Source organism: Netta rufina (genome assembly GCF_964035555.1).
Source record: "Netta rufina genome assembly, chromosome: Z".
Lineage (NCBI taxonomy): Eukaryota > Metazoa > Chordata > Aves > Anseriformes > Anatidae > Netta > Netta rufina.
In genome coordinates, this window is record NC_140126.1 from 17352529 (window position 1) to 17380249 (window position 27721).

Below are 27721 nucleotides of genomic sequence, written 5' to 3' on the forward strand. Positions count from 1 at the left end.
ATAGAATAACCAAAACTAAACGTATTAAACTTCTTAATTATGCCTTCACTGCAGTGCTAATTTGTATGTCAGTTGAATTATTGGTGGCACAGTGATGTTTGTTGTTGCTGTTGTTTTCAGAGTAGTATCTGTTTTTCTGCACTCTGGTTTCTTACACGTCTCTGCACAATCTCTACGAGAGTTGGAGAGCCTGTAAATAATTAAACATTTTTCCACCAGTACTGGTGAAAATTTCTATGTCCCAAAGTTTCAGACAAATTCAGGGAGGCTGGGGAAATTCCTCAAAATTAACTGAGCAGCCCCTGGGGAAGGAGAGAAAGGAGAGAGGGAATGTGAGTTGGTCCTTGTGGCCATAGGAGCTTGAGCCAAGAATGAGGTCAACTGAGCCAAATGTAAGGTAAGCAGGTATCCTCTGAAATGTGGGAATTCCACACACACACAAAAAAAAAAAAAGCTAGCCTGTGGGTTTTTTCTTCTTGAACGTCAATCTAAGGTGTATAAACAGTTTTGTGGAAATTTAAAATAAATTTTAAAAGCCAAAACTGGAATTTCTGCTGTGTTTGTAGAGGCATTTCAGAGAATTATCTTGCCTTGGCTACATATTGAGATATGAACTAGTGATGTGGGATGCTCTGAAGTTTTGTTCATCTCTACTTCTTGTCTGCTTCCTGTAAAATGCAAAATTTTTTTAGTAAGAAATGGAAAAGAATGAAATGAGTAGAGGGTTCTAGTAATGCTGTAGAACACAGTCAACTGAGTGCGAAAAGTGTAACACAAGGTTTTAAGATGTGCTTCACTGAAAGGTGTGGTGGTTTTACCGTGCTGGGCAGCTAAACCCCACAACCGCTCTCTCACTCCCCCTCCTTTAGATGAGGAGGGGGAGAAGTAAAGCAAAGAACAACTCACGGGTTGAGATAAGGATAATTTAATTAAAGGGAAATAATTATAATAATTAAATAAAGACTACCATGAACTAAACAATTTAACTAAGGGGAAATAAAAAGGGAAAGGGGAAAAGGGAGGGGAAAAGGAAAAATAAAAAGAAGGAAGGAAAACAAACAAACAAAATAAATGAAGGCTATATGGAAGTGCAGAGGAAAGAAATTACTCTCTACTTCCCACAAATGAGCGATGATTGACCATGTCCTTGAAGCAAGGCCTCAACGCACGCAGCCGGCGTTCGAGAGGAGGACCGACATTTCCCAACGAGAGCCCACCCCTCCCCTCTTCTTCCTGTTTCTACCTTTTATTGCTGAGTGTGACACCACATGGTATGGAATATCCCTTTGATTGGTTTAGGTCAGCTGCCCTAGTGATGTTTCTCTCCTCACTTTTTGCCCACCCCCTAGGAGGGTTAGAAAAAGGCCCAATGCTGTGCCACTGCTGCTCAGCAGCAGACACAACACTGGTGTGTTAACACTGCTGTTCCTGCTACAAGTACAGAGTACGGCACTGTATGGGCTGCTGCCGGGAAAGTTAACATTCCAGCCAGACCCAGTACAAAAGGCTCATAACAATTCTCTCCCTGTATTTTTCCTCTTTAAGAGGAAAGGAGAAATCCAATGTTTCCCAGGCTCAGAAGACCTGTGCTGAACTTTCACTCTGTTATCTCCTGTCCAGGCTCTTGAAAAATTCCCAGTGCATTCTTCCTTTGGGTGTTCACTTTATAGCTTGAGCTGAGATGGACACTGATCGTTCCAGCAAATAGTCTGATGCTTTGCAGTAGGATTTCTAAAATACTTGCTGTTTATCTCTGAACAGTAGAAGATTAATATAAGATTAGAAGGCTGTATAATACTTCCTGTTATTGTTTTTTCCTTATTGTTGGATTTTGGGTGGGATTTTTAGTATTCTAAATACTCTCTGCTGGGCACATGCTTTTACCTCCAGGGACCTTCTCTCCAAATACTGCATATGCACTCTGACATTTGCAGCCTCTCTGCTTCAGTTTTGTCTGGTTCATCAATAACATTTTCCTTTTCTAGCCTTGTCATTCTTTCCACTTAAAGGACTGTACTAAAGTCTCCACTCCTTTTTTCTAGAGAGCCGCAGAGAGCTTTTCACCTGAGCTGCCTTTGTTCTACCAGGGCTCAGCTTTTTCACTTCTGGCTAATCCTTAGTGACTATCTGATGTAAAGCCACTTACCCAGGCATCCTTTCCCTCTCCCCTTTCCTTACATCATCACACTGTGATTTAACCTAAATGAATAAAAGTACTGTCCCTGGAAATATTTAAGGGCAGGAGCTGCCTGAGGAAAATCCGCGTGAAATTAGGGGCAAAGGGATTGTTCACAGAGTAGGAGCGGGCTGCAGTGAAATTTGAAGGGGGTCTAAGATAAATCTCACTGTATTTCTAAGACATACAGCCTGTACTGCTGGTAAACTAAGGGGCTGATTTTGGTGCTGTGTTTATCAAGTTATAAATATGAAATAGGCTAAGTGACACCAAGTAGGAAGCTATAAAGCAAGTAGGTAACGCAGTCATCTAGATTACAGGCTCAGTGTGTATAAGATGCTTCTCAGACTTGGGAGAGGATGGTTGTGTGTTATTCCTGGGAATTTACCAAATACAGGGCCGAGGGATTGCTCCTGAAGGGTTTGACTGGAATTTTCTCCCAAAGATACTAATTTTGAGTGCATAACAGGATTAAATTTCTTAAGTTATCAGACCTGTGAAATCTACAGAACACCTGAATGTCCATCAAAGCTTTTGTAGAATTGAAACATGCTCAGTGTTATAAGGATAGAAAGATAATCCCTTGTGTTCTCCTTAGTGTTAACTATTGGTGTGCAGCATATAAAGTCAGTTTTTGTTTCAAAAATCCAAAAATGTTTCCTTCTATATTGTAGTTTTACGTTTAGAAAGTAATTCTGGCATACAATACAAGTAGTACATATTTTTGTTTAGATGAGGCCTCTTACATTTTAGTACAAGGTGAGAGTGCATACTTTTCTTTTCCCTAGGCAGCCAACATATAACCTTTCTGTGACATTAGTTCTGAATGTTCACCTACTGTAGAATGTGTAAGTTACCTCCTCAGGACGTGTCAATAGTGCTCCTGAGAGGAGACCAGTAATTTTACATACTTACAGAGATTCATGAGATTGCATGCTTCTTGCAGCATTTTATTGCTTGTCTACTTCTAATCCTCTTTTTTATTTTTTCCTGGTAACATTTAGTGATTAATGGGAGTCTTAATTTGCATGCTCACTTTTACGCTTATTACAGTTTGTTATATGCCAGTAGGAGTTTTAAAGTTCAATGGAAATCTCATGCATGCTAATGAGAATGCAAATGAGCACTGATGAAAGAATGCTCGGGTCGCAAGGTACGAAACGTCCAACTATCTTGCTTAATTAACTTAAAAATTTCTTTTAGACAGAAGTCACCTTACAATGTGTACAGAATGTAGGAAATGCCATCCAGATAACATTAGAAGCAGCATTGTAATTAGCTTGAAAGTGGAGGCAATCAATTCATTTTGCTAAAGTGCTGTGGGGGCTAGGGGTCAGGGAAGCATGTTTTGGTTGCAGGCAGTACATACATGTAACCATCATTGCTTTATCTAGTTTAAAGCATCGTGGCTGACAGTGCAAGAGAACATTTTGTTTTGTTGATGTAGAGGACGAGAGTGTTCATGTGGAAATCCCTTCCATTTCTCAAGTGTCACTGGACACTAAGAGTGCATGTGTATGTGTGTTCAAATAACATGTAATAAAGCACAAACCTGCCTTGTTTCCATCAACAAATAGGTATAAATCTGTTTACTAGTTTAAACCTCTTGTGACCAGAAGTGTAATGGAGAGCATAAAGAAGCTGGGAAAGCTATATACTGACTATCCACCTCTACATTATATATACTGGTAGTATTTTTAAAAGGGAGAGTGAAGTGTGTTAATTTCAAGTTATCGTTCTGTTGGATTTTGTTAAGGCTGGTGCTAGATGAGTAAGGTATCACTGATAATACAGTTTTTAAGCATTCATTCTTTTTTTGTTACCATGAATTTCTTATGCCTAAGTTACGAAGGGCTGGTGTCCACTATTCTGCAACTCTGTGTTGGATGCTGAAAATATTGTTGATACTATAGAAAATTTGGAAGGCTTTTTTAAACTTTTGTTTGAAGTAGAACCATGAGAAAACTGTTGGGGATTAAATATATAAAAATCCACCAAATCTTCTCCCTAAAGACTGATGAAGAGTAGTCAAGTAAATGATAAAAAAAAAAAAATCAATTAGAAATTGAAATAGAAAAGATTGATAAAACTATTTGAAACTAAAGTAGAATATACTAAAATGCACCCAATTCAGATGATGTTTTCCTTGCCTTTAATCTTGCAATGTATCCTGAGCTGTGCTTTATGTAAAATATTTCTGAATTGGATTTTCACAGAGGGAATATTGTATATTAAAGCTAACTAACTTCATCATCTTATGGCTATAAAGAGATTTTAGTGATTTTTGTTACCATATTTCTCCCTCAGCTCCCCAGCAGGGGAGGAATTTTTCACTAAATGATGATTTTCTAATGCAGTTCATTAGAGATGCTAAAATGAGCTTACCTATAGGAAAATGGTCGCTCATCTTTGAGTCAGCAAGTTTTATTTAGGATTGAGGTGGAAAAGGTTTGTAATCCTGATGTCTGTTAAAAAGAAGGAAGGTTGATAACACCTATATAGTGTGTAGTTAAATGTTTATTATAGCTGGGAAGAAAAATAGCATGGTAACTATACAATTTTTTTGTGTATTTAAATAAATTCAGGATAATTATGGGTATGGTTGATGGGAAATATGCCTAAGCTGAGGATTGGTTTTTTGCTTTTGAGCGTGGGTTCTAATTGAGATGTATTAATGAACAAAAACAAGTTGCATAATGTTTTGTTCACAGAACTTGTTGCAGTATATTACTCTTCACTGGTCTGTTTGTGGCTTGTTAAACTCAGGCAGATAATTAAATGATAACATCATTTAATAGAAGCATTCCATTCATCTGAAAATCATTAATGAAACAACCAACTACGAGTCTCAGCCACCAGTAAAACAAAATCTATCGTAGTGACTATATATAAGCAAGAGTTTCTAACTGCAGCTTAATTTTTGTAGGATTGCAAATTTTAAGAATCACTAGTTGTAATCTATTTGTTAAAATGCAGCTATGAGTATACTGGTATTGTAAGAAAATACTGGCAGTTTAAACAACGTTAAGCGGTTTTTAAGTGCTGAGAGCTGTGGAATTCAAACCAGTAATATTGTAACAAATTACCTCCGTACAACTGAGAAATTACACATATGAATGAAGGAGGATGATACTTTGTTGAAAGTAATCCCTTAAATTTAGAAGGCTTAATAATTCATTTTTCACCAGACATTTTAAACTGCTACTTTTCCAATTTTCTCCAACTGTGCATCTTTTATTGGTTAGCCTCCAGTAGACATGCTTCACTATACTTGATGTTTCTAGCACTTTCTTGCTTTTCTGTATGTGGTTAGAACTGTTGCTATATATGAGCAAAGATGACTTCTGTCAGGAGGGAAGGCTTGTGTGCTACGATTTTCTCTAATAACATTGTTGATCCTTTTACAAAAAGTGTCTGTAAGGCTGTCAGCTGAGAAGTGTCAGTCTCCATCATGCCAATTTAGGTTCTGGTCTTACCAGATTTTATATTTGAAAATTCTAATAAAATTGAAGTGCTTGAAAGTGCTACAGATACATGCAAATTTTTTTTCTAACTCTGTAGAATTTAATGATGTCATATGTTTGCATTTGCATTATCATAATAAGGTTTTTTTGCTTTCCAGTAACATAAAACTTCTGCAGAAAGGGGCTGATGTTGACTGTTCAGTAATCAGTTACTTCCCCGCATTGTCATATTTGGGTCTAATCTTTGTTAGTATCAAAAGACTGCTGAGAAGAGCTGTCACGTAGTGGTGTTCGTAAGACGTTTCTGAAAGTGTCATCTGATAGACGAGAAACAAAAGTAAGACCTTGTTTCATATCATTAAAGATATTTCATTGTTAGCCTTTAATTAAGGCTGTTGGCCTTGACACTTTTTCTAAGCTATGTAATGGCATTTTACCTCCTTTAATTCCATTCTTATATTAATTGGTAGCTATTTCTCCTAAAACCAGTTTCATAATGTTGCTGAAGCAGAATAGCATTAGAGTTTCATTGTATGGGTAATTGCACTTTCAGTAGCTGGGTGAAATTATGACTCCATGCAGCTCATAGTGTTTTGGACTTGCTGCATGACCCATTCCCAGTTCCCCCCAGCATCTGGCATAAATGGCATTGGAAAATTAAAATTTGAAATAGTTCCTTCTTAAAGCATTTCTGTGTCAAGTCAGACCAGGAGTTTGATTGTGGGATAACAAAATGTCATTTTTGCTCTAATTTTGAAGCACAGTAACAAGCATCTAAATCTTAATTATTCAAACACACAAAAGAACATTTTGCTATTTCTCTGCACTTGGAACTGTCATTCCTTATGTTTGTCCTTCTGCTCATTAGTAGCCACTTGCATTCTCCTACCCATTCATCTGAAAAATACAAGCAGAAAAAACAAATGTCTACAAAGTACGCAAACTGGCACTTAGCAATTCTGTGGATTTGAACAATTGTGAGAAAATGCTACAGCAGTGGTACTTTTTAAAAGATGGATATTGACTTGGTCACACTCAGGGAATGTGTTTCTCTGGTAACATCTGTAATAGAGTTGGGGCTCTGTATGATAACTCATTGACTGAATGAAGTAAGATTGGACATGGTGCCACTTTTCCATCTGTAGCGGATCCCCTTGGATTGCTGCATCTGGTCAGCAGTGTGGCGGGAGTGGGCACACAGCTATTGACTGTGGTTCATAATGGAAAAACAAAATCACAGGACAATCAGCATCGGCACTGCTTCAATTCACGGTCCTTTCCAGCATTGCATCCATCCTATGCATCCATCTGTCGTGATGCAACCTGGGCTCATGCATGTTTGGGTCTGTATCTTGCGTCCTTGTAAAGGAACTCTAGGCAGCACTAATGTCAATAAGAAGTTTTCAGGCTGTAACAATGCCTGGGGCATATGCAGGAGTCCTTTTTCTCCTGAGTGGTCTAAAGCTTTTCATACTATTTAGTAGTCATCTTATCATCTTCACAGGGTGAAGCTCTGCTTTGTATAGCAAGCTTAACAAAAGGCTGGGCCTTGAGCCCTGCTTAAGCTCTGTTTCAGCAGTCTGGGTGGTATGTGAACTGTGCTTAAGCTCTCATAATAGAAGTGCCTTTTTTCCCTTCTGTGAAGACTGAGAGTATTGACATGGGAAATAACATCCTGGAACTTTACACTTTAGAAAATTATATTATGGCTTGCTAAGTTGTGGCAGATTTTTGTATAAATATTTACTTTCTGTTACAAAGTCATTATCATTTTGAGTTGTAATACTGGCTGTGGTCTTCGATATAAGCAATTGGATTTTTATTTCTTTTGCAGCTTGGATAAGAAAAAAAAGAAAGGATCCACCAACCATTGAGGTAAGTGATGAATTGTCTTTATGTTTTCAATTGTTGTAGTTAGACTACAATAATACATTTAAAGTGAGCTCATCTGTCCAGTAATTTGTCACTTTATGGAGAGAATTTAGTGCATTGCTTGCCTAATTTGTGAAATTTAGATGTCTAACTCTTAGGAAAAAAGGAAAAAAATGGGAATAAATACTTTAATGTCTTTAGTTGTTTCTCGTAGCTATGGGAAATAAGAGTCTTTTAAGATAATGATGGTCACACAAGAATTTCTTTAATCAGATGAATTCTCAAATTACTGCTGTGAATTTTTAAAACAGGTCCTCTACGTATTAATAGTGTTTTTTTTTCAAGGTAGTTGACATGAAACTGTGGGTTTCAAATTCAGTTGCCAGTGTATCCATCAGTACAAGAAAATAAAATGTATTAACATTTTACAGTGCTAACGAGATGAGGGAGTAACAGTCATGACTTCTTCCATAAGTGGTTTCTAATGGAACAACGCAATGAAATATCCTACCATCTTTCATGCTGATGAGTTTTTAAAGAGTGGAATGAGTTTAACTGTTGATCTGTGTATGCACAAACATGCACTCCTTACCCTTCACATGCTTTACAAGTTGCTAAGTGCCAGCTAGAGTGATTGAATAGATGAAGCATGGGTAACTATAGAAGACTCAAACTGACACCCAGAGGGGCAGGTTCTTGGCTTGCATCAGTAGAAATAAACTGCATTGAATGCAGTGAAGCTACACTGGCATGCTCTGGCTAAGGGCTTGGCCACTTAGGTCTTCCGAAGTGCACTGGTTGTGAAAAGTTGTCCTGCCTACCTGTATGTTAGTACGAACATGGGAAGCTTGTACATTGATGTTTACAAGCCATAGCTCACAGAAGTGAGCCTCCCACAGAACTTCAAGCTTTTCAACATTTATCGCTGCCTCTTTTTCCCATTTGCCACTAAAACCATTTGAGGTTTTAGAGATGATAAGAAAATACACTCAAGAATGGAAGAAAATTAAGTCAAATTCCTTCTCAAAGCTTTTAAGGACCTGAAACAAATGAACACACTTCGTTTTAACCTTCAGAGAAGCATTGTTTTGTTGTTTAAACTTTTTTTTTTTTTTTTAATTCCTGCCTTCTAATCCTAGTTATCTGTGCAGAAGGGATATTTCAGTAGGTGTTCTGTCTAAGCTTGGGGCTGACCTCCTTATAAGTAGTTGTGGCTCATGCTAATGGTATACATACAACTTTTATTGTTGAAAATATCACCTCATGTGACACTTGAAGATGTGGGGTGTTGCATGTCTTTTATCCTGTCATTTTCAAAAGCCAGACTGCCCTAATAAGGCTAAGATGAACCAGAGAACATGGACAGCCCTGGTTTTAGAATTGGGGCAATAAAGCTCCTTCTGGCACTGGAGCTGTTCATTCTGTATCCAAAGGAAGTCTCTGCTGGTAAGAGCACTGTGGATCAATGGTGTTCTCAATATTTTAGCTTCCAGAAAAAGCAGTTTGTGGAGGATTAGACATTATTGTGAATAGTGGTGCATTCAGAGTAACAGGACTGCTTATACCTTCAGTTTCATAAGGTAATAGATCCGAAAAATTATTTAGCAGCAAGGTACTTTACCTGCAGGGCACTGCATTGACCTTATCAGAGCAGAAGTGATATACCAGGAATTTGAAAGGTAGTTACATTTTCTTTGGAGTAATCTCTAAAGTGCTTTTTTTTTGCCCTCCTATATAAGAAAAGCTAGTTCAAATATATGTATATTAAAATTTTTTGTTAATTTGAAAATACTATAGTCACATTTTAAATGTGATACTCAGCTTGATTTTTTTTCTCTAATATTATGGGGATGATAAGCATGTCCTATTTTTGTTCTGATTTGAAACCCATATATCACAATATAATTATACTAGTGAAGCACATATGGATTACTGTTTGGCCCACATATGTAGGACTGATTGGCTTTAGTGTTTTAGGCACATAAACTTTAGTGGCTGCTATTTAGTGTTATATTCCCATTTTGACAGTAATGCTGATACGGTAAACTGCTGTTTGACAGCTAGGGAACCAGGGAATATTTCTGACTGTGTTTCTTGCTGAAACCCTGTATAACAAATCTCCTCGTTCTTTCATATATTTCTCACGAGGCTAGACTATTTCTGAAAAGGAATGCAAAGCCCACAAATTTTATATTTTGTGCCTTAATGACATTTTACTGTCAACATCATATTGTAACACCACAAAACAGCATTACAGTTCCTGAAACATAAGTTTCTGCAATTGTGCCAATATTCCTACCCTTGTAGTCTGTATTAACACTTTTTTGATTATTTTTCATTTTTTCCACTGTCCATTGTGCATCTTTTTTTTAATATCAAATTTGACATGTGTTAAACTTTATTAAAATTTCTGTTCCCTTTCTCTATTCTGTTTGCCTACCATCCCCCTTTAGTGTGTGTGTTTGTTTGTTTTTGTATTTGTTAGGCTTATCTTTTATTCGGCTTCTCTTTTTTTTTTTAATCTTAGGCTTATCTTTTATTTACCCCCAGCTCCCCACGCCTAACCTTCAGGGAGTTTTAGAGAGCAATAAGGTCTCCCCTGAGCCTCCTTCTCTCCAGACTGAACACCCCCGGTTCCCTCAGCCGCTCCCCATAGGACTTGTGCTCCTGGCCCTTCACCTGCTTCGGAGCCCTGCTCTGGACATACTCCAGTGCCTGGATGGCCCTCTTGTAGTGAGGGGCCCAAAGCTGAGCACAGCACTCGAGGTGTGGCCTCATCACAGCAGAGTACAGGGGGACGATCACCTCCTGGTTCTGCTGGCTGCACTATTCCTGACACAAGCCAGGATGCCGTTGGCCTTCTTGGCCACCTGGGCACGCTGCTGGCTCATGCTCAGGCGAGCATCAATCAGCACGCCCAGGTCCCTTTCCTCTGCACAGCTTTCCAGCCACTCTGCCCCAAGCCTGTAGCACTACATGGGGCTGTTGTGGCCAAAGTGCAGGACCTGGCACTTAGCCATGTTGAACCTCATCCCATTGGCCTCTGCCCATTAACCCATCCTGTCCAGGTCCCTCTGCAGGGCCTTCCTGCCCTCCGGCAGATTGAGACTTCCCCTCACCTTGGTGTCGTTTGTAAACTTACTGAGAATGAATGTGAGTTGGCCTTACAGTGGTCAACACAGTGACCTTATGACACCAGCTAAGGCTATTAGACACTGTTCTTAAGGTTTGGTAATGTTTTGTAATCAAGCCATTCTTTCTTCCAGAAATACCTAACATCTTTTTTGTTGTTGTTACAAAGCATTAATTTTCATGCAGAGGAAATGGCTTCACATCTTCTCTTTAGATTGTAATTTTCCTTATGGAAGAATACTGCAGTGACTTCACAAGACAACTTGTTCAGTGTTGAGTGTTCCACATGCATACGGTTTCTTTCTTTCATATCTCCAACTGGTGTCCCGTCTCCCCCCCCCCCCCCCCCCCCCCGTTTTTGTAGGACAATCTTTTGGAGCAGGACTTTTGTGCTCTGGGCTAGTCATAACCCAAGAACACTGCTTATTGCCTTGGTTATTTCTAATCTGACCCCCAATAGAAGCCAAAGCAAGCTTCTGGGACACTGGAAGCAGTTGCTTGCCTTTTGATATTATTACAGATTGAAATATGCCAAATCTCATTCTCGGTTATGACAAGGGTGTAAACTTCTCAAATGAATGCATATCAAGTTGTTTCTTACCTTGTGTTTAAACTTACCCTGTTACTATGGTGATTAGGGTGTCCATTTTGATAGAAGACTTTGCATCACATCTGTACCCTATGTAAGCGTGTGTGTGCATACACTTACACGTATATATACACACGTACACATATATATACACATATATACATACTGCTTTATAATATGTGAGGATCTGAGCTTGTATATGTATATTTTTGTATAGTTATATCATTGTCACCTGTCCCTTTACATATATTGTGTATGATCGTATATGGTTGTCTGAAAATAAATTGTCTTTACATTTGTTCCTATGCAGCTCTAAATCATATTTTAAACAATTTAACAAGTGATGAATAATTGGAGTGTCACATTTCCTTACTGTCTGTATTGGAAAATAGATGGACAAAGCATTTTGGGGGAAAATAGGAAATCTATCTTGTCTAGAGAGGATTTTAAATAAATGAAAATATTTAAAGACTACAGATACTAAAATATTTTTAATCAAATCCTATTTTGTAGAAGCATATTTGATAATTTAACCCTTTGTATTGAATTTTGTTTACCTGCAAAGCATTCATGTCTGAAATTATTACTAAAAGTTGTCTTCGGATATAGCACTTATTTTATAGGAGTGATGTTTTAGCAATGGAAATCATTTCTTTAAGAGGCTGCTCTCTTTCTTCAAGCTATAGTTAACTTCTCTTTCAGTATGACTCATCAAAGCCACTAAGTTGGAAGGTAAACATAAATATGCTGTCTAACATACACTCCTAGCTCTCACTTTTCCTTCTGGCTATGGATTTCAGTCCTTATTCAAAACATGGCACCTTCATATTTTGGATTTTTCACATTTCAGTTCTAAAGGAAAGAGAAGTTGAGACTTCAGTGATAAAGCAACTTTGCATGGCATTCACAAGCTTTGCTGCATTCTATATCTCCTATATTCATTCTGGGCCATTTATGCAAAATTTTAGCTTCTGTTGGTGCAGCTCCTAACTGAGATAGTTGCTGGATGCATAAGATACTTCTAAGCTTGGGTATGATCAATGATATTTAGCACGTAGCCAGGTTTCCCCCCACATAGATAGTGGGAGTCGTATCAAAATTGATTTAGGTATCTTGTATCTAAGACATATTGAGTTTTCAGCTTCTAAACTGGAGATAAAGAATTAAGAGAGATATTTTTAAGAACGAGGCAAACGTTAAAAATATCAGGTATCTAGTGAGGTTTTTTATTCTATTCTGTGTAAAACTTCCATTTGTTTTCTTTAATATTTCTGATTTCAGTGGGCACTGGAGTTGTAGAAGCTTTTAAAGAATCCTAATGTCTGTAACACAAAGTCCCTGAATGTATCGAGAAATTTAAGCCTTGTTTTTTCCCTGCAACAGACTTTGCAGCTACACACTGCTCTTGACAATGTCCTGAGGTTCAAAAGCATCAGAGTATCTTGGCATTGTTTATGACCTTGTTGGTAGAACGGAGATAGAAATAAGGTTACAGGCAATCTTGGGGTGCCAGAAAACGTGCGAACTAAAACCACAGAACAGGTTCTCATGGCAGTGCCTAGAGAAACTGGTATGAACAGGAATGTGGTTCATTTCTGAACCTGCCAGAGTGATAGCCCGCAATTGCCAGATGCCTACCTATAGTATCACTACTCTGTGAAGATACATCTTTATACTTGAAGACACTGCACTGTAACCTAGGTGCTGCTTTCTTTGGTGTCCGTACAAGGCTGCATAGCTAGAGGTATGCCCAGTTGAAATCAAAACCTCACTGTTGCTTTGTATGCAGGTAATAGATGGTAATATTGGTTTATATGTGGTAATATGTGTGCATATATGGTAATATTTCATGGGAGGTAAAATAGAGTTGCATGTTTCTTTAACTAGTGCCAAAAGCCTGGAAATAGTTTGAAATAAGAAGTACCATAGTGAAGGAGTGCTTTTCTCATGCATTATGTACTCGTTACACAGTAATAAAATGCAGTAGCTTCTGAATTGCGTAGTTTTATAATGGGTGAAATGTTGAGAGGGAGAGAAGAAGGGAGGAAAAATGTACTTCAGTGACTTGTAATAAGCATCAAGTTTCAATGGTTGTCCCTCCCTGTCCACCCCTCACCCCCAGTAATTGCACTGAAATTGCATTCTGTTTGGTTGCCACAGCGCATACCTGCTTTTCCCATTTGTTTGATCATAAGAATTATTTATTTGAGAGTTGGTATGCTATAAGCTAGTTTCAGTCATGGAGATTCATTTATACAGAATTTACCTTCCTTTAACCAGAATGGGGTGTAGTTTAGAAAAACTCATTGTTTGACACTGTTTGGATTGCACATTATAGTTTGCTTTTATCTTCTTTCATATGCTTCAGCTGAGAAGCTTCAAAATGAGAGCTCTGACATGGAGATTGTACATTCTTACTCAGAGAATAGGGTTTAGCAAATGAGCATTTTATTCCTGAAGCCACAAGAAAGCTGTGGAATATGATTTATAGTTCTGGGAAATGCTGTTAAAAAAGCGAAGGGATAAACATCTCTTCTGAGCAAAATACTTTCCACCATTATTGTCAGGGATCACAACCATGATTGAAAATTTGGGACGTATTCAAATGATTTGACTTGCACTAAATAGTATTTTACGTAGTAAATTGTGTGTGATCTCAGAGGATTATTACTCAGTGTGGAAGGGCATTGTACTTGACAATATAGAGCTGAGCTACAAAGCCTAAATTAAAGCGAGTGTTCAGAGAAGTTGCTGGAGGTGGGATTTGAAGAAGCCATTGTCTTTTAGAGTTTTTCCTCTTATTCATTTTAACTTTGTTTTCAGATTCAAAACATGGGTGCTTGTCAACATCCACAGAAGATTATGGAGATCCCCATACTTCCCACTTGCCTGTGTTGCAGATCCCAAGGCTGTATGGGAGGGAGCTGCAGCCACTGCTGGTCCTGTCAGTGTGGGTGGGAGTGCATGGAGCATTGATTGGCTCTGTCTCATAATTCACTGTCAGCACAGCTGAATGGGGGTGGAGGGAAAAGTAAAGTGTACCAGGAAGAGGGCTGGTACAGATTGCATCATGCATAGAGTAAGGGGAAAGCAAGCACCAAACTGGGACTGAGTCACAGCTACAGTTCCTTGTTTGCTCTGTAGGCACCAAGGCTATGTGCCGCTGCCCTTTATTCCCAGCAGACTGCATTGGTGCCAGGCTAGTTTATGATTTTTGCTGCTTTTACATAGTTTCAGCTGTGGTCTTGAACATTTCTGTGGTTCTGTACAGAAATCTTTGCTGTATTGCAAAAATAAGTCAGAAGCAAACCCATTCTGACTCCAGGTGTCTTCAACACACCTTACATTCCAGGATCTGTGCCTTTCCTCTTCCTTTTCCCTCTCATTACAACATTCTTGCCAAATGTGTGTGCCACACTGTAGTGCCCTAGAAACTCCTTCAGCCCATGCCGGTTATTTTGTAGCTCAGGAAGAACAATACAGTAATTCAGTCATAGCTACCATTGCTTATGCGTAGGTTTGATTTACACAAAAATTGCTGTGAGTTAGCATTAGCATTTAACAGATTTAACTTGGTAGTAAATATGGCATTGTATCTAAAACTAAATACTGGGCTATTACTGAAGCATCTACTTGTAACTAATATATTGGTTTAACACACACTGTTTGTGGAGTGCTTTAAACCTTCGTTGCAAGTTTTGTGCTGTTTCTGATTAAAACCAAAGAGCTTGTGCACCTCTCATTTGCAGCATCAGGAGCTCAAACTAAAAACTGTTTTCACAAGGCACAAGAAGCATTCAGCTTAAGTAAACTTCAACAGATAAACCTAAGGAATTACTTTTCCCTTACAGAATAGCGGGAGTGAAAGTTTCTCTTGCCAAAATGCATGCAGTACCATACAGGTCTGTTTCTGTATCTGCATATGTTCAAGGGGTTGCTGCTGGTTGTAAGTAAAAGTAAGTATTTTGAAACAACAGCTATGCTCGTTCAGTAATTTGAGTAGTTTATCTGATTTACATTCAAAGGTCAAAAAAACTGTTGTACAAAACCTAGGCAATGAAAGATGCCATAAATTGTCATGTATCCTACCAAGATAATTCTGATCAGTTTAGTTTTGAATTATGTAGGGAGCATCCTTCTTAAAAAATAAGATCTATTGTACAAAACACAGTCTGTATTTTAGTGTTGCAACTAATCAGATATTTGAAGAAACAAAACTAAGTAAAGCAAATCTTGGATTGATTTGACTAATACCAAATGTTGATTGACCAGAGATACTTAGAATACCTCTTTATAGAATTAGCAACCAGCTGGCTCAGTGTTTGATTTCAATCAGTATTTTAATAAAGTCAGATAAGTCTTCCTGGTTTAAACTGCTCTTCTGTTTTTTTCCGTGCATCGACACAGCCCTTCATTTACCACATCGTTTGTAATTCCCAGCTTGGTGCTGCTGAGGTCATGCTCAGTTGCTGAGTTAACAAGACCTGTCCCGGGTCAGAACATGCAGTGCTTCCCAGTGAGAAGGTCATCTCTTTGCCTCCTAGTCTTGAAATATGGTATAACATCCCTTTATTTTGTCTTGGCTATTTAACATGTGGAACTGGAAAAGGGAGTTTAGTGAACCAGTTTGGCAATACCACAGGAGCAGATGATTTGACATGACATCTAGCAGTTTGCTGGACATTTGGTTATTTTGTCAGTAAATAAAAAATTCTGACATTTAAAATTGTCTCACAATCAACTTTTTGAATATTGTTTCAAAACAGATTTTTCCCTTTCTGTCTCTCTTCTTAAATTTTTGGTTTTAAAAAGGATTTCTGCTAACTTGTATATATGCATTCTTAAGAGTTCAAAGTTAAGTTCACTCATAATTAAACAAAGTATTTAAGATAGACACTAAACTGCGTGTATTCTATGAATATGCAGTGTCTGTACAGTTCAAAGAACATTAATCTGTCCAGATGTTTCTCAGTTCTGCACCAAATACTACTGAGCTGACACTGTGAAATCAGGTGAAATCATGAACATATCAGAGTATATAATTAAAATAACTTAAGTTGGAACAGTTCTTAAGGCAGCATTAGGAAGCTATTTTTTATTTTAATCAATATACAAACCCATCTGAAATAGAATTTTTGGCCCAAAATAATAATACATTAAGCCCTTGGATTTATGGGCTTTGATGTAGTGTCTTCAGAAAATTGTCTGAATAGAACAAAAACAAATAGGTAACATTGTTAAAACAACCTTTAAACAAAATTCCTTTGGATATTGTCACATAGTACTGTATGTCTAGCCACCTTTATCCTTAGAGCTAGTTGCTCATAAGTCTGGATTGTCCTTTGCCTTCAAGAGTTCGAAAATGCTTCATGAGAGGCAAGTGATATTATAACCTGTGGATGGCTTGAAGACATAGAGGGAAATGAGAAGGAAGAAAGAGGAAGGGGAGGAGGAGTTCCTCAGGTTGAAGAGTTCAGGGGTGCTGCAGGATGAAATGGGTGAAGTACAGGCATTTGCTTGTGGAGAATGTGAGCAAGAAGTAGAAGTAGTCTTCAAGGACTACTTGCATTTCAGAGCAAGACCCCAGCTGTGAGAATAAGTAAGTATAGAGAAACCTATGTTGCATTTATGGTATTTTCCTACCAGGAGGAACTAATCTTATTTATTCTGTAAGTCTGTTTGTTTATTCAGGAAGGGTAAAGCAGCAACATTATGAGATCCTTGAGGAGTGAAAGAACAGTCCGCTCCAACCTTCAACACAAAAAGCAGGTCCTCTGTCTGCACTTATAGCCACTGAAAGTCCTTTGACTGGGGACAGACATCTGAATTTTTCTCCTTTCCATAGAGGATAGACATAGTTTCCAAATAACAGAGAATGCTTGGCAATACATCTCTGTGCATATTAAGCGAGAGCTCTAAACAAAAATGCAGCTTGCAAAAGTTTGTAAGAAAAAGCAGAATTACTGAAAATCCCTCATCAGCTCACTCAGATGTAGCAGCTGGAACAGGCACACCAAGAGGGTCACATGCCAGCAGCATGAAATACAGTGTGGTCCCTTTTGCAGCAATGCACTTGGGAGTCAGCCAGATGTCCTGGACTGCGCTGCCTCCATGAGCAGGTCATCTTTTGTTCTTTGTTGGTTATCGCATTCGGATTTGGAACTATTGGGACTCCTTGGATTTATCTATTTATTTATTTAAATGCCTGTAGTGGCAGGGAAACTTCAGTCTCTTAACTGCTTCAAACTGTAGTGCCTATGGTAATTGAGCCAACAGTATTTACAGAATCACAGAATCACAGAATTTTCTAGGTTGGAAGAGACCTCAAGGTCATCGAGTCCAACCTCTGACCTAACGCTAACAGCTTTAGATATACAATCTCAATGTTTAAAGAATGTGTAAATTCTAATGAGAATTGAGAATGAAGTAAACAAATAACAACAACAACAACAAAGAAGTACTTAGTGTCTATGAAGTACTTTCACAGAACAAAGTATCAAAGGACAAGATGTTTGCTCTAAGAAGACCCTGATCTGTTTGACTTAATGTCTCTATTCTGCTGCAAGATTCCTGATTCACATTTTCTTTGGTTTCATCACAGGAACCCTAAATTCAGTGCATGTGTTAGTAGCATGAATTTTATGCATAAGCTGGATGTGCAGTTTCTTTCAACCTGAAATTTTTGTCTTGATGTGATTGTATAGATTCTGAACAAAGAAATTCTGAATTTTTTTTTGGTGTATTGGCTAATGACAATCATTTCTCATGCTTTTTTTCAAGATAAGCATGGTTATTTTACTAAATTGCAGCTATACTTTGGCTACTGAAAGCTGATAAAAGAGCTTTATCTGAGTCCAAAAACCAGATGATGATTATACATCAACATGTAAAATGGGCTTAAAGCATTCAGGATTTAGTTACAGCTGTTATTACTCTGCCACATAAGATAAATTTGTTAAAGGAATCATTGGAAAAGATTTGAAGTTATAAAGTAGTTGTTCACAGTAACTGAATTAAGTTCCTATTTTAATAAACCATTTTGTGCTGTTATAGCAGATACTATGAAGCAGTCTTCAGACATCACAAAGGTATATGCTCTGATTTCTTAGTAGTGGGGTAGCACAAGCACCCCTTGAAATCAATAAGGTCACGGTTGATTTATGTGGTAAACAAGACAGAGTTGAGAGATGTAATAGTGAGGTTTTGCTATATTGGCTGTTGAAAATTTGGCCTTGTTACACTTGGTAATACTTTTGTTTTTTTTTTTTATGGGAGAATTTTCCCCACTTCCCCCTCCAGTCTGCAAATTCATTTATATCCTGCTTGTGTATTTTCTCGTTATATAGGCATGTGAAGTGTTTTGCCTCTGTTCAGTATGTTTGTGCATTTAAGCAAACAGGCAATTAAGGACTAAGGAAAATATGTTAATATTTATATCTAAGTGATAAGGCTTTCTTTAAATACTGCCTTATATATATATCTGTGTTCTTAAACGTTGCACATACTTGCTATGTCAACTCTTGGCAATATCACATGCATTTTAATGCTGTTCCTAAAATAAATTTGTGGTCTTCTGCACAGACAGAAGTGTACTGGTCTAGTTTCTCCCTAGCTCTGCCATGTACTTGTAACTTGGAGAAAGCTGCTCAGCTTTTTCCTCCTCTATCACAGTTCTGAATTTGGATATTAGCAACTTCCTTGTTAAACAGTTTTGGTTGCAATTAAGTTGTCTTTGGGTTCAGAGTATTGTAAAAATTCATATCACTTTTCTGCTGCTACTTCTACTGCTCTTCACTATCTGCCCTAACAAAAGCATAGGCAAATTTTGTTTGCAGAATTTACGTCCTTACAAATCAGCCTTACAAATCTGATAGCTAGAGTTAACATACAGCCAGCCTAAGTGCTGGTGCACGCAGTGTCCTTACCACAATACCCAGTTGGCCTTTACTGGCAGACAGTTATCAGCTGAGAATGTGTTGGCTGTACCAAGCTGTCTTCTGGATCTCTGGGACAAGGTTTACCACAGACAGTTTTGTGTGTTTGTTTTTTTTGTTTGTTTTTGTTTTTCCTCTCCTGAATTACTAGTGCCATCTCAGTAATATCAGTTCTGTCCTACCTCCTTTCAGTTATTTTATTTATCATGTATTTGTTAATCTTGCATGGCTTTAGCATATGAACTAACAGAGTCAAGGTTGTCCATCTGCATTTCCCAAAACTGCACCCTGGGGCACAGCTGCCCGCAGTTCAAGGCATAGTGGGTTACAGGAGGAAACACAGGTAATAAATAGCTGTTTAGCAGTAAGTCCTAGATAGAAAATAAGGGTAAAGGTAACTTGATTTTCAGTGCATTTGTGGATGACTATCTAATTATTCTTCTTTTTGATCTAATAGAATAGTGAAACTGGGACATTACAGTACAGCTTTGCTTCAACAACATAATCAGAGCATTAACATTTTAAACTAGGGATGAAATTGCAGTTGTAGAAAAACAATTAATTTTACCACATTTTATTTTACCTACAGAGCTGAACACTTCGATTATAAAATGAAGAAAAACAATTTCTTTAAAATGTTTCATTCCAACATTGTGCATTGCATTTTCATCTGTTGTATCTAATTATCTTTCTGCTGTGTTTTTAGGAGATTCTTAGGAATGAAAGTTATAGACAAGAGATGGAGCAGAAGGTCAAAGATGTGTATGAGAAAGATAAGCTTCTTCAGGCCAAGGAGTACAAGGAGGGACTTGTTGCTGAACCAGTTCGTACGCACGTTAAAGGCCACGCATCAGCTCCTTACTTTGGAAAGAGCGAGCCTTCCCAAGATCCAGCAAGCACCGCGAACACCTTTCAGCCGGGCTCCTGGATCCCGCCAGCCAGCGGCAGTAATCAACCTAAATAACCACCTGTAATATACAGATACTGGCAATGGATAAACACGTCAGCAGACAAGCTGACAGCATAAACAGGCCTTACATATGGCGCGTGTGTGCTCAACTGGTATTAAAACCATGTACAAGTTCCATGTATTTTTGCAGAACAGTTCAAATAAGTTTAGTTGTGACAAACTACTGTAAAATGTTTTAATTTAGTGAAAAATTGGATGCATTAGTAAGTTCATTCTCCGCAGTTGCTGTTCTTCCATTATTCCATTATTCTTTATTCTTTAAATAATTTCAGGTGGGTTTTCTGGATAACTTAATTTTCTTAAATAAGTTGCTTTTTTTCTTGAAGATGGATTTATTTTTTAAATTGTTTTTGATGTAATAAACTTTGGCTAATTAGTACATTTAAATCATCATCCCAAACATAGGCATTTCATATAGTTCTTCAGAATTCCTGTTCACTTCTATGACAGTGCCCAGCATTGCTAAACTTGCAAGCTTTCCTCTGGCAGTTATATGGAGAAGTTGATTTAATTAACAGGAATCACTATGACACTACAGTAATTTTAGAGACGTTCTTGCAACTTTAATAAAGGAATTAACATATTTGAATAAAGTTTTACTTGAAGCCAACAATAAGCACAGGATAAAGTCAGAGTTAGACTGTCTATTGTTATTGTAAGAGGTTAGAAGCATTTAGTAAAGGTGGTGAGAAATGGCAGAGAGGTTTCAGGAGAAGGGATTGGCACTAATACTCCTCCACCCCCCAGTCATTTTTTATGTCTGGTGTATGCTAAGACTTCCCTAAATTATTTGATGTGTTTGGTTCAGATACATAAAATGTGCGCATTGTTTGCTTAGAAATGATGCTTGAGAACTTCAAGTCAAAATAAAGTCCACACAATCTTTTGAAAAAGTATCAAATTTATTTATGCAGTGCATCCTTAATCAGTTCTGTTCAATGTGTTTTAAACTATGTAGGTGCTAAAGGTGGCATACACATTTGACGTTTGAGACAACAGCGACTTAATCCCCCGTACCACAAGATGTGGGTATGTCATTCTAATAATGCTTGCCTTGACCAATAAAACTAAAAGATGGTCATCAGTTTCTGGTTGCAGGTAAGTACTTCACATTTACTTGAAGTCATTTCAGTTAAACTTCCCCCTTCTTATCCTGCTACTGTCAGCCAGCCCTATGGGTCTCTTTGCTTCCTCTGACATTAAGGTTTCATTTTTAAACATATAATAAAGGGCTAGTTGGTAGCAAGCATGACTTTGTGCTGCCATTTAGAAATATGCAAAGTCTGAAAATGTAATGACTTCAACAAGCTTTAAAACTAGACTAATAATCAAAATTAGGCTTTGAAAAAAAAATCATTTGTTAGAAAAACATGAATTGGAATCAAGGTTAAAAATTTTTGGCATATTTACAACGGAATCCCCACTAAGACTTTTTCTGCTGTGCCAGCACTTTGCAGCCTGGAGAGTGGTGAAATTTCAAGGGCCACAAGAACACAGTGATACCACCTAGAGTCTGAAGGTCCTAAATCAAAGGTAGCACGTAGGAAGAACCACTGGCATCAGCATGCACATCCTAGTCGTGTACTCTCCCCACAGCCACCTAGGTCACGACGACACAGAACATGAGACCATTGGGCCTTTGCTCTGCCCCCATTTATGGCTACTCTCTGAGGCATAAAAAGCTTCTGAAGACAGAAATGAGTTACAGGTGCACTGTTCAGGTGATTATGAGGGAAAACCAAACAATGTGGTAGTATGCTTTGTAGAACATGAATAGCATCAGACAAATGGAGGTATTAAGAACAAAAAATCAATTTCCTAAAGAAAACAAAGACTGATGATGGGTCAATAGTTCTGGAAACAGGAAAAGCCAAGTTAGGTTCATTGTGCAGCCAAGCCCCACCATCAACTAAGCTACAGCAGCCCCTACGGGCACACCATGAATGAACTGCATGTCCATACGCCCTGAGCGTGGATGAAACACATTAGCAAACCAAGAAGCTTGGAAGTCAGCCTCTCTACAGCTCTGCTGCAGGTGTACCAAAGCCTGCCTTCCTGTATTCCAGTTTACCAGGAACTACAAAATACACACACGTAAGCACAACATGAACAACCCCAACAGAGAGGTCCCACAACACAGAAAATGGCTTGCTATACCGAGAAACCAGAGGTTATAGCATTTAATGAGTCATCCCCATAATTTGACACTTTTAAGACACTTGTTACGTCATAGCTCAGCTATAGAAGAAAAATAATAAATAAATGCTCCCAGTGCCACCCAACTAAATTGCTTCTGAATTTAACATGCAAATTTAGAAAAGCAGTCTGCACTGGAACACAAGTCGATTAAAAGGCTGTAACATGTGTCACTTGGGCAAACTTTAACACAGATCATTTCGGCAGGAAAAAAAAAAAAAATATATATATATATATGTATACTGAAGGAGTTAAATGTCATACTTCAAGATGTAAGAGGATCAAGTATCAAAGGAAGGTTACAACACAACACGTCCCAACAGTGCTTCATTAAAAAAAAAAAATGGGTTCGTGTCCCTGCCCGCTTAATCCCTCTTGGCCCGCTTGGCTTTGGCGATGTTCTCCTGGCGCTTCTGCTTCTTCTTCTGCTCGCGCTCCCGGGCCTCGATCATCTTGGCCAGCTTCCAGGACAGCGCGGCGCTGATGATGAAGAGCGGCGTCAGGGCCAGGATGACGGTGGTGAGGAAGCCGTAGGGGTCCTTGGCCGCCCACTCCACCACGTACTCGGCCCAGCCCTTCACGTCCAGCATCTTCCGCGCTCCTCGCGCCGCGACGCTGCGGGGCGAGAGACAACGGCTGAGGGAGCGCCCGCCGGGCCGCGCCGGCACCCCCTCAACGCCGGCAAGCCAGCCCCCGGCCGTGCCGCCGGCCGGCCTGTCGCGACACGCCCCGCGATAGCGCACCCCACCTGCGGGCCGAAGCGCCGTGCCGCGAGGCCGGGACCTGCCCCCGGCCGCCCCCCGCCGCCCCTCGCCCGTCCCGGAGCGCTGCGGGGCCGCGCGGCGGAAGCAGGAAGGGGGAGGCCCCGCCGCGCCTGCCCGCAGCCGCCCCGCCCCGCCCCGTCATGGCCGCCCGGCGGCGGTTGGGGCCGTTAACGGCCGGTGCCCGGCGGCGCGGCGCTGCTCCGCCGCTCCAAGGGCGGGAGGCGGGCGAGCGGGAAGAAGTTTTGACAAAGGGGGGGGTTTGCTGACGGGAGGTGGGAGTCGCCCAAAGTGCGTTAGGCTGAGTGAGTGAGACGCAGCGGGGTGCAGCTCGGAAGGACTGAGTGAGATAAACGCGTTGTGGTGCTGCGTGCTGCTTCTCGTGGAGGGCTACCCGTGAGTTCCTACCCAGCACCTGCCCGCTGGGTTCAGCCTCTTCGAACACCTCCTGAAAACTTCATCTCTGCACAGGGCTTAGCGCCGGCATGCACATCAGCATCAAAGCTCTTGGGGTATAGGTCCCTTTCTGATCTGTACCTTGCAAATGTTAGTAAAAGTATACCTATCTGAATTTATCGGCGCTTAGATACTGGTTCCGAGGTGTTGTGTTGTATCCCTGCAAGGTGTTTTTGCATGCTGCGTAGCCAAGCATGCCTAACATCATCACCTTTAAACCTACTGCAAAATTAATTTCTAGTCCCAGTCTTTCCCACAATAATAATAGTCTCATCTGTCTGTTTCTGTCTCCATCTCTTCTAAGCTTTATTGATTTAAAGACAAAAGCGCCTGATTCACCACAGCAGGGAAGAAACAAAAAGCAGGGATTTTTTAATTTGCTTTCCTAAGATAACACCTTATGTAATTACCTTCTCTGTGTGTCCTTCTTCCTCTCACAGCTTCTGAAGCAGTTGGCCAGTTACACTGGCAAAGCAGCAGAGACCTCCTACATAATAATTATGTTCCGTTATGGTTTGTCAAAGTGAGCAGCTAGGTGGAGGAGAGAGGCCCGGGCCGTACACAGCCTTGCATCTGTGTTTGTCAGGAATGAAGGGGAGTTACAGGACGCCCACCCAACGGGGGGCTTAATTCAGAACAGTTCAACCTCCTTGTTTTGCTTTTGTGAGTTATGTTTTCAGCTGTTACTCTTCCAGTAGTCAAAGAGTGAGCAGAAATTCCAGGGTTCTCTGTTAGTTAAACAAGGCAGCACAACTGTCCACTCACCATCAGAGCACTTCAACAGACCACCTTAAGCTTATGTTTATGTTCACTGTAATTTTGGCAGTTAGCTGCAACTTTGTAAATCTGCGCTTTATTTGACATCTCTTCTGGGATACCTTTAACTGACCTGTCCCGTTAATTTCTAAGCATGTGCCTGTGTGTAGTTTAATCCAGGCACTATTTAATTCCGTATGTCAGTTATAAGCAGAAGAGTGAGAGAATTTTAAGGGCTTTGATGGGGAGGGAAGGACACACTGGTGAAAGATCACATCATTTAAAGTGTGTTTTGAAAGTCATGGTCTTCTGCTTCATACCAAATATCCCAGTGTTTTACTTAGGCCTCATTCCAGATATCTAGGGTAGGAAGGAACCTTACTTAGAGTGGAATTAAACTTGTCGATAACTACATGCCAACTCAATGCCAGCAGCTACAAAACTAGCATCAAAATATCATACAGCAGGAATTTATGAACTATCAAGTTTGATAAAGTAAAACCACTTGTCAATTTTTAAAATTTATATACATATACATACGCGAGCAGCTTAAGAGTTCATTTCAATGGAATTTCATGAGAACATGCTGGAGGGGACAAGCATTACTGTCCATTGTCACACTTTCAAAGGGGAAGTGGGCAGAGGAATGGAAGTGGCTCTCCAAAAATCCAGCAACAATAAAGCAAGATTCAGTGCGCAGAAATGTGCTGAGAATGTACTATAGGCATGGGAAATTGGAGAGTTACTTGCATGAAAGCAGAGCATTTCTCATGCCAGCAGTCACAGAAGAGTGTTTGAGTGTGCGTGCTGAAAACAAGCTTTGAGTAAACACATTTGTTTCGCTGGGGTGTGTTGACATGCGTCAGTGGTCCAGAATCTTTCTATACAAGGAAGTTGCTAAACGTTTCACACTGTGTAATTTCTAACTGCCCTTTCGTCTTCTGTGAATTCTGAGGATAAACTGGTTCCTTGAAACTACTTTTGTTCTATATGCAGTATGAATTCCACAATAACCTTTGTGTTTACTTACTAATTTTGTGGGCATGTTGTATTCCATCTGCTGAATGTTCCTGTTCCTATAAGAGCCAGGTAGAAATCTTTCCCCCTCCCTGATCCTGTAAAATCTCTAAGCTGTCACTTTTTTGACAGTGCATGATACATCCACAGTATGTGCCAGCCAATAAGTGTTCTGGGTTCTATTCTGGGTTCTATAGCTTTACTGGAGCCAACAAAACTCCTTTGTACCATTGGGGATTAAGGATTCTTTTTTTTTTTTTTTTTTCTTTCTGCTACAAATCTGTATTTAAAAACATTGGTGTTTTATGTTTTAAGTGGCTCTGTCTTACATCTTTGTTCTGTAAATTGCATTAGCAACCCCTTGTATTCGTTGTTTGGCTACCATTCAGCACAGCGAGGCCTGAGAATCCAAGATGAAATCGTGAGTAATAGTGCTGCTCTGCTTAGCTCACTTCCAATCATCCTTATAAATTGTCCTGATACTTTGTGCTTCTAAGGATGGGACAGTGCATGACGGATAGGCCAAGGAGTATCTTTTGTATCTTAAGAAAGTGGTAATACCTGTCTGTATCTGTATCTATATCTGTATCTATAAATATATATATTTAAATAATACAAATATATGGAATATTAAAGAATATTCAAATGCTTCTGTGCTCACAGGTGACTTACTTAGGTAATAGCATTATTTTTATTATCCTTATAATTAATTATATAACTGAAAAACGAAAGAGCATCAATCCTTACTCCCACTTTTATTTGTTCCTCTTTTAGTTCTTCTACGTTTAAAAATGGAAATGAAATACCAAAGATGCAAATGGAAGTTAAACAAATAATATAGATCTTCCCTTCACTTAGATCATTACTGCAGTCTGTTATGACTGTAGCTGATACGAGTATTAACTGGTTCTTGGATTTTCTTGGAAAATCTTTAAAGGAAAGGAGAGTTAAAAATCATCATCAATAGAACTTTATGAATCCTCAGATAAATCCTTATACCAACAGTGGCACTGGGCGTGGGCTCATCCTGAGAAGTTTAGGCATCTGAAGTCTCACCGCCTGGGAAAAGAGTAGAAAGTCCACATCGAAAGACTGATGCCTCCGAACGATGATTCAGGCAGTTCACGATGCGAGCCGTTCTCTGAAGCTGCCTGTTCCCTTTCACGAACCATAGAGGGCACTAAGGATTGAGGATAACGCTCCCTAATTTAAGCACCTCTGTTAAAAGCTAAATTGAAATGCAAGGAACACAGAGCAAACAACATACCCTTCAGTGTATCAACTCCGTGTCTTTATGTGTATGTTGAGGATAATATTTATCCACCTTAACATATTTTGAAGTTGTTGAATAAAAGAAACAGTGCCAATTTGACCACGAGTATAACTTCTAGGTTTCAAGTTCAGGTTTCCCTTCATTTTGTCGAAGCTAGAGTTTAACATCCAGTACATGCCTATTATAAAGCCATATGCAAGTAATGGATCTAAACATAAAGTTTTCAAATTAATGGGGTATGGATGCAGTTCTAATATTTTTTTTTCTTCTATTTGTGGTCTGACTCTATTTTCTACTATATAAACTTCATAGAATTTGATGTTTCTAGTGGCTATCTAGTCATCTCCCAAGATATTTTTTTTGTGTGTGTGTGGCTCCCTTAGCAGAAAAGGTGAAGATGAGGAGACTGATTGACATGTAAGTCTTAAATTATGTTTATGACTTAATGCATGTACACTCTAAGGTCAAAAACGTAGCCTGCTCTGTAACTACTATATATGTTCTGAGAAGACCTGGAGAACCAGAGCCATATTTCTATCTAGTTCATCACAGTTCATAAAAGAGCTGAGATAGTTATTTTTAATTTAATTACAAGAGCAGTAGAAAGTAATGATGCTGCTTCACTAAGTTGCAGCAGTTTCAGCAAGTGTCATGCTATTCCTAACTGTAATGGAGTGAATATCCCAGGATGATGACTCCAAGAATCCCTCTGCTTGTGCTCTGTATACGGTGTAAAAACAAGGTCCTGATACTTGCAATAATAATAACTGTACTCTGTAGTATTTCAGTACTCTGAAGTGTTTGTCTCATAGTCAGGAACATCTCTCACAGCCTTTCTAGTGTCCTTGCTAAATGCTAGATCAAGTAAACCATATTTTCCTAAAGAATTTCCCTTTCACAGCTGTGATGATTTTGATTTCCATTTTACAGGGTACCACAAGAATTCTGGGTGATCCAGGACAGAAGTGCAATTTCAGACTCTTTCACTGTGGGATAAGGTTTAATGACTCAGGACTGCTTTCATAACAAATAACCCATATTCTATTTCCTCTCTGGGGAACTAGACCTATGTGCTATGGTATATTTTTCCTGTGTCTTGTCTGGCTTCTATTTGCCATCTGAAGA

The 27721-nt window shown here is 39.2% G+C and overlaps 2 protein-coding genes across 2 annotated transcripts in view; one reads left to right on the forward strand and one right to left on the reverse strand.

Moving 5' to 3' along the window:
• Nucleotides 1-22163, forward strand: part of NDUFAF2 (NADH:ubiquinone oxidoreductase complex assembly factor 2) — a 57337-nt gene extending 35174 nt beyond the window's left edge. Inside the window, exons 3-4 of the mRNA XM_084305210.1 lie at nucleotides 7475-7515; nucleotides 19874-22163. Of these exons, the coding sequence (XP_084161336.1) occupies nucleotides 7475-7515; nucleotides 19874-20131 (299 nt within the window). The 3' untranslated portion in view covers nucleotides 20132-22163. The remainder of the gene's footprint in view (nucleotides 1-7474; nucleotides 7516-19873) is intronic.
• A 139-nt stretch (nucleotides 22164-22302) lies between these two features.
• On the reverse strand, nucleotides 22303-23187 carry SMIM15 (small integral membrane protein 15). Its single transcript, XM_084305211.1, has 2 exons — nucleotides 23082-23187; nucleotides 22303-22948 (listed from the first exon to the last, which is right to left on the reverse strand). The coding sequence occupies exon 2, from the start codon at nucleotides 22921-22923 to the stop codon at nucleotides 22699-22701; it is 225 nt and encodes a 74-aa protein (XP_084161337.1). The 5' UTR covers nucleotides 22924-22948; nucleotides 23082-23187; the 3' UTR covers nucleotides 22303-22698.
• Nucleotides 23188-27721: the final 4534 nt, after the last annotated feature.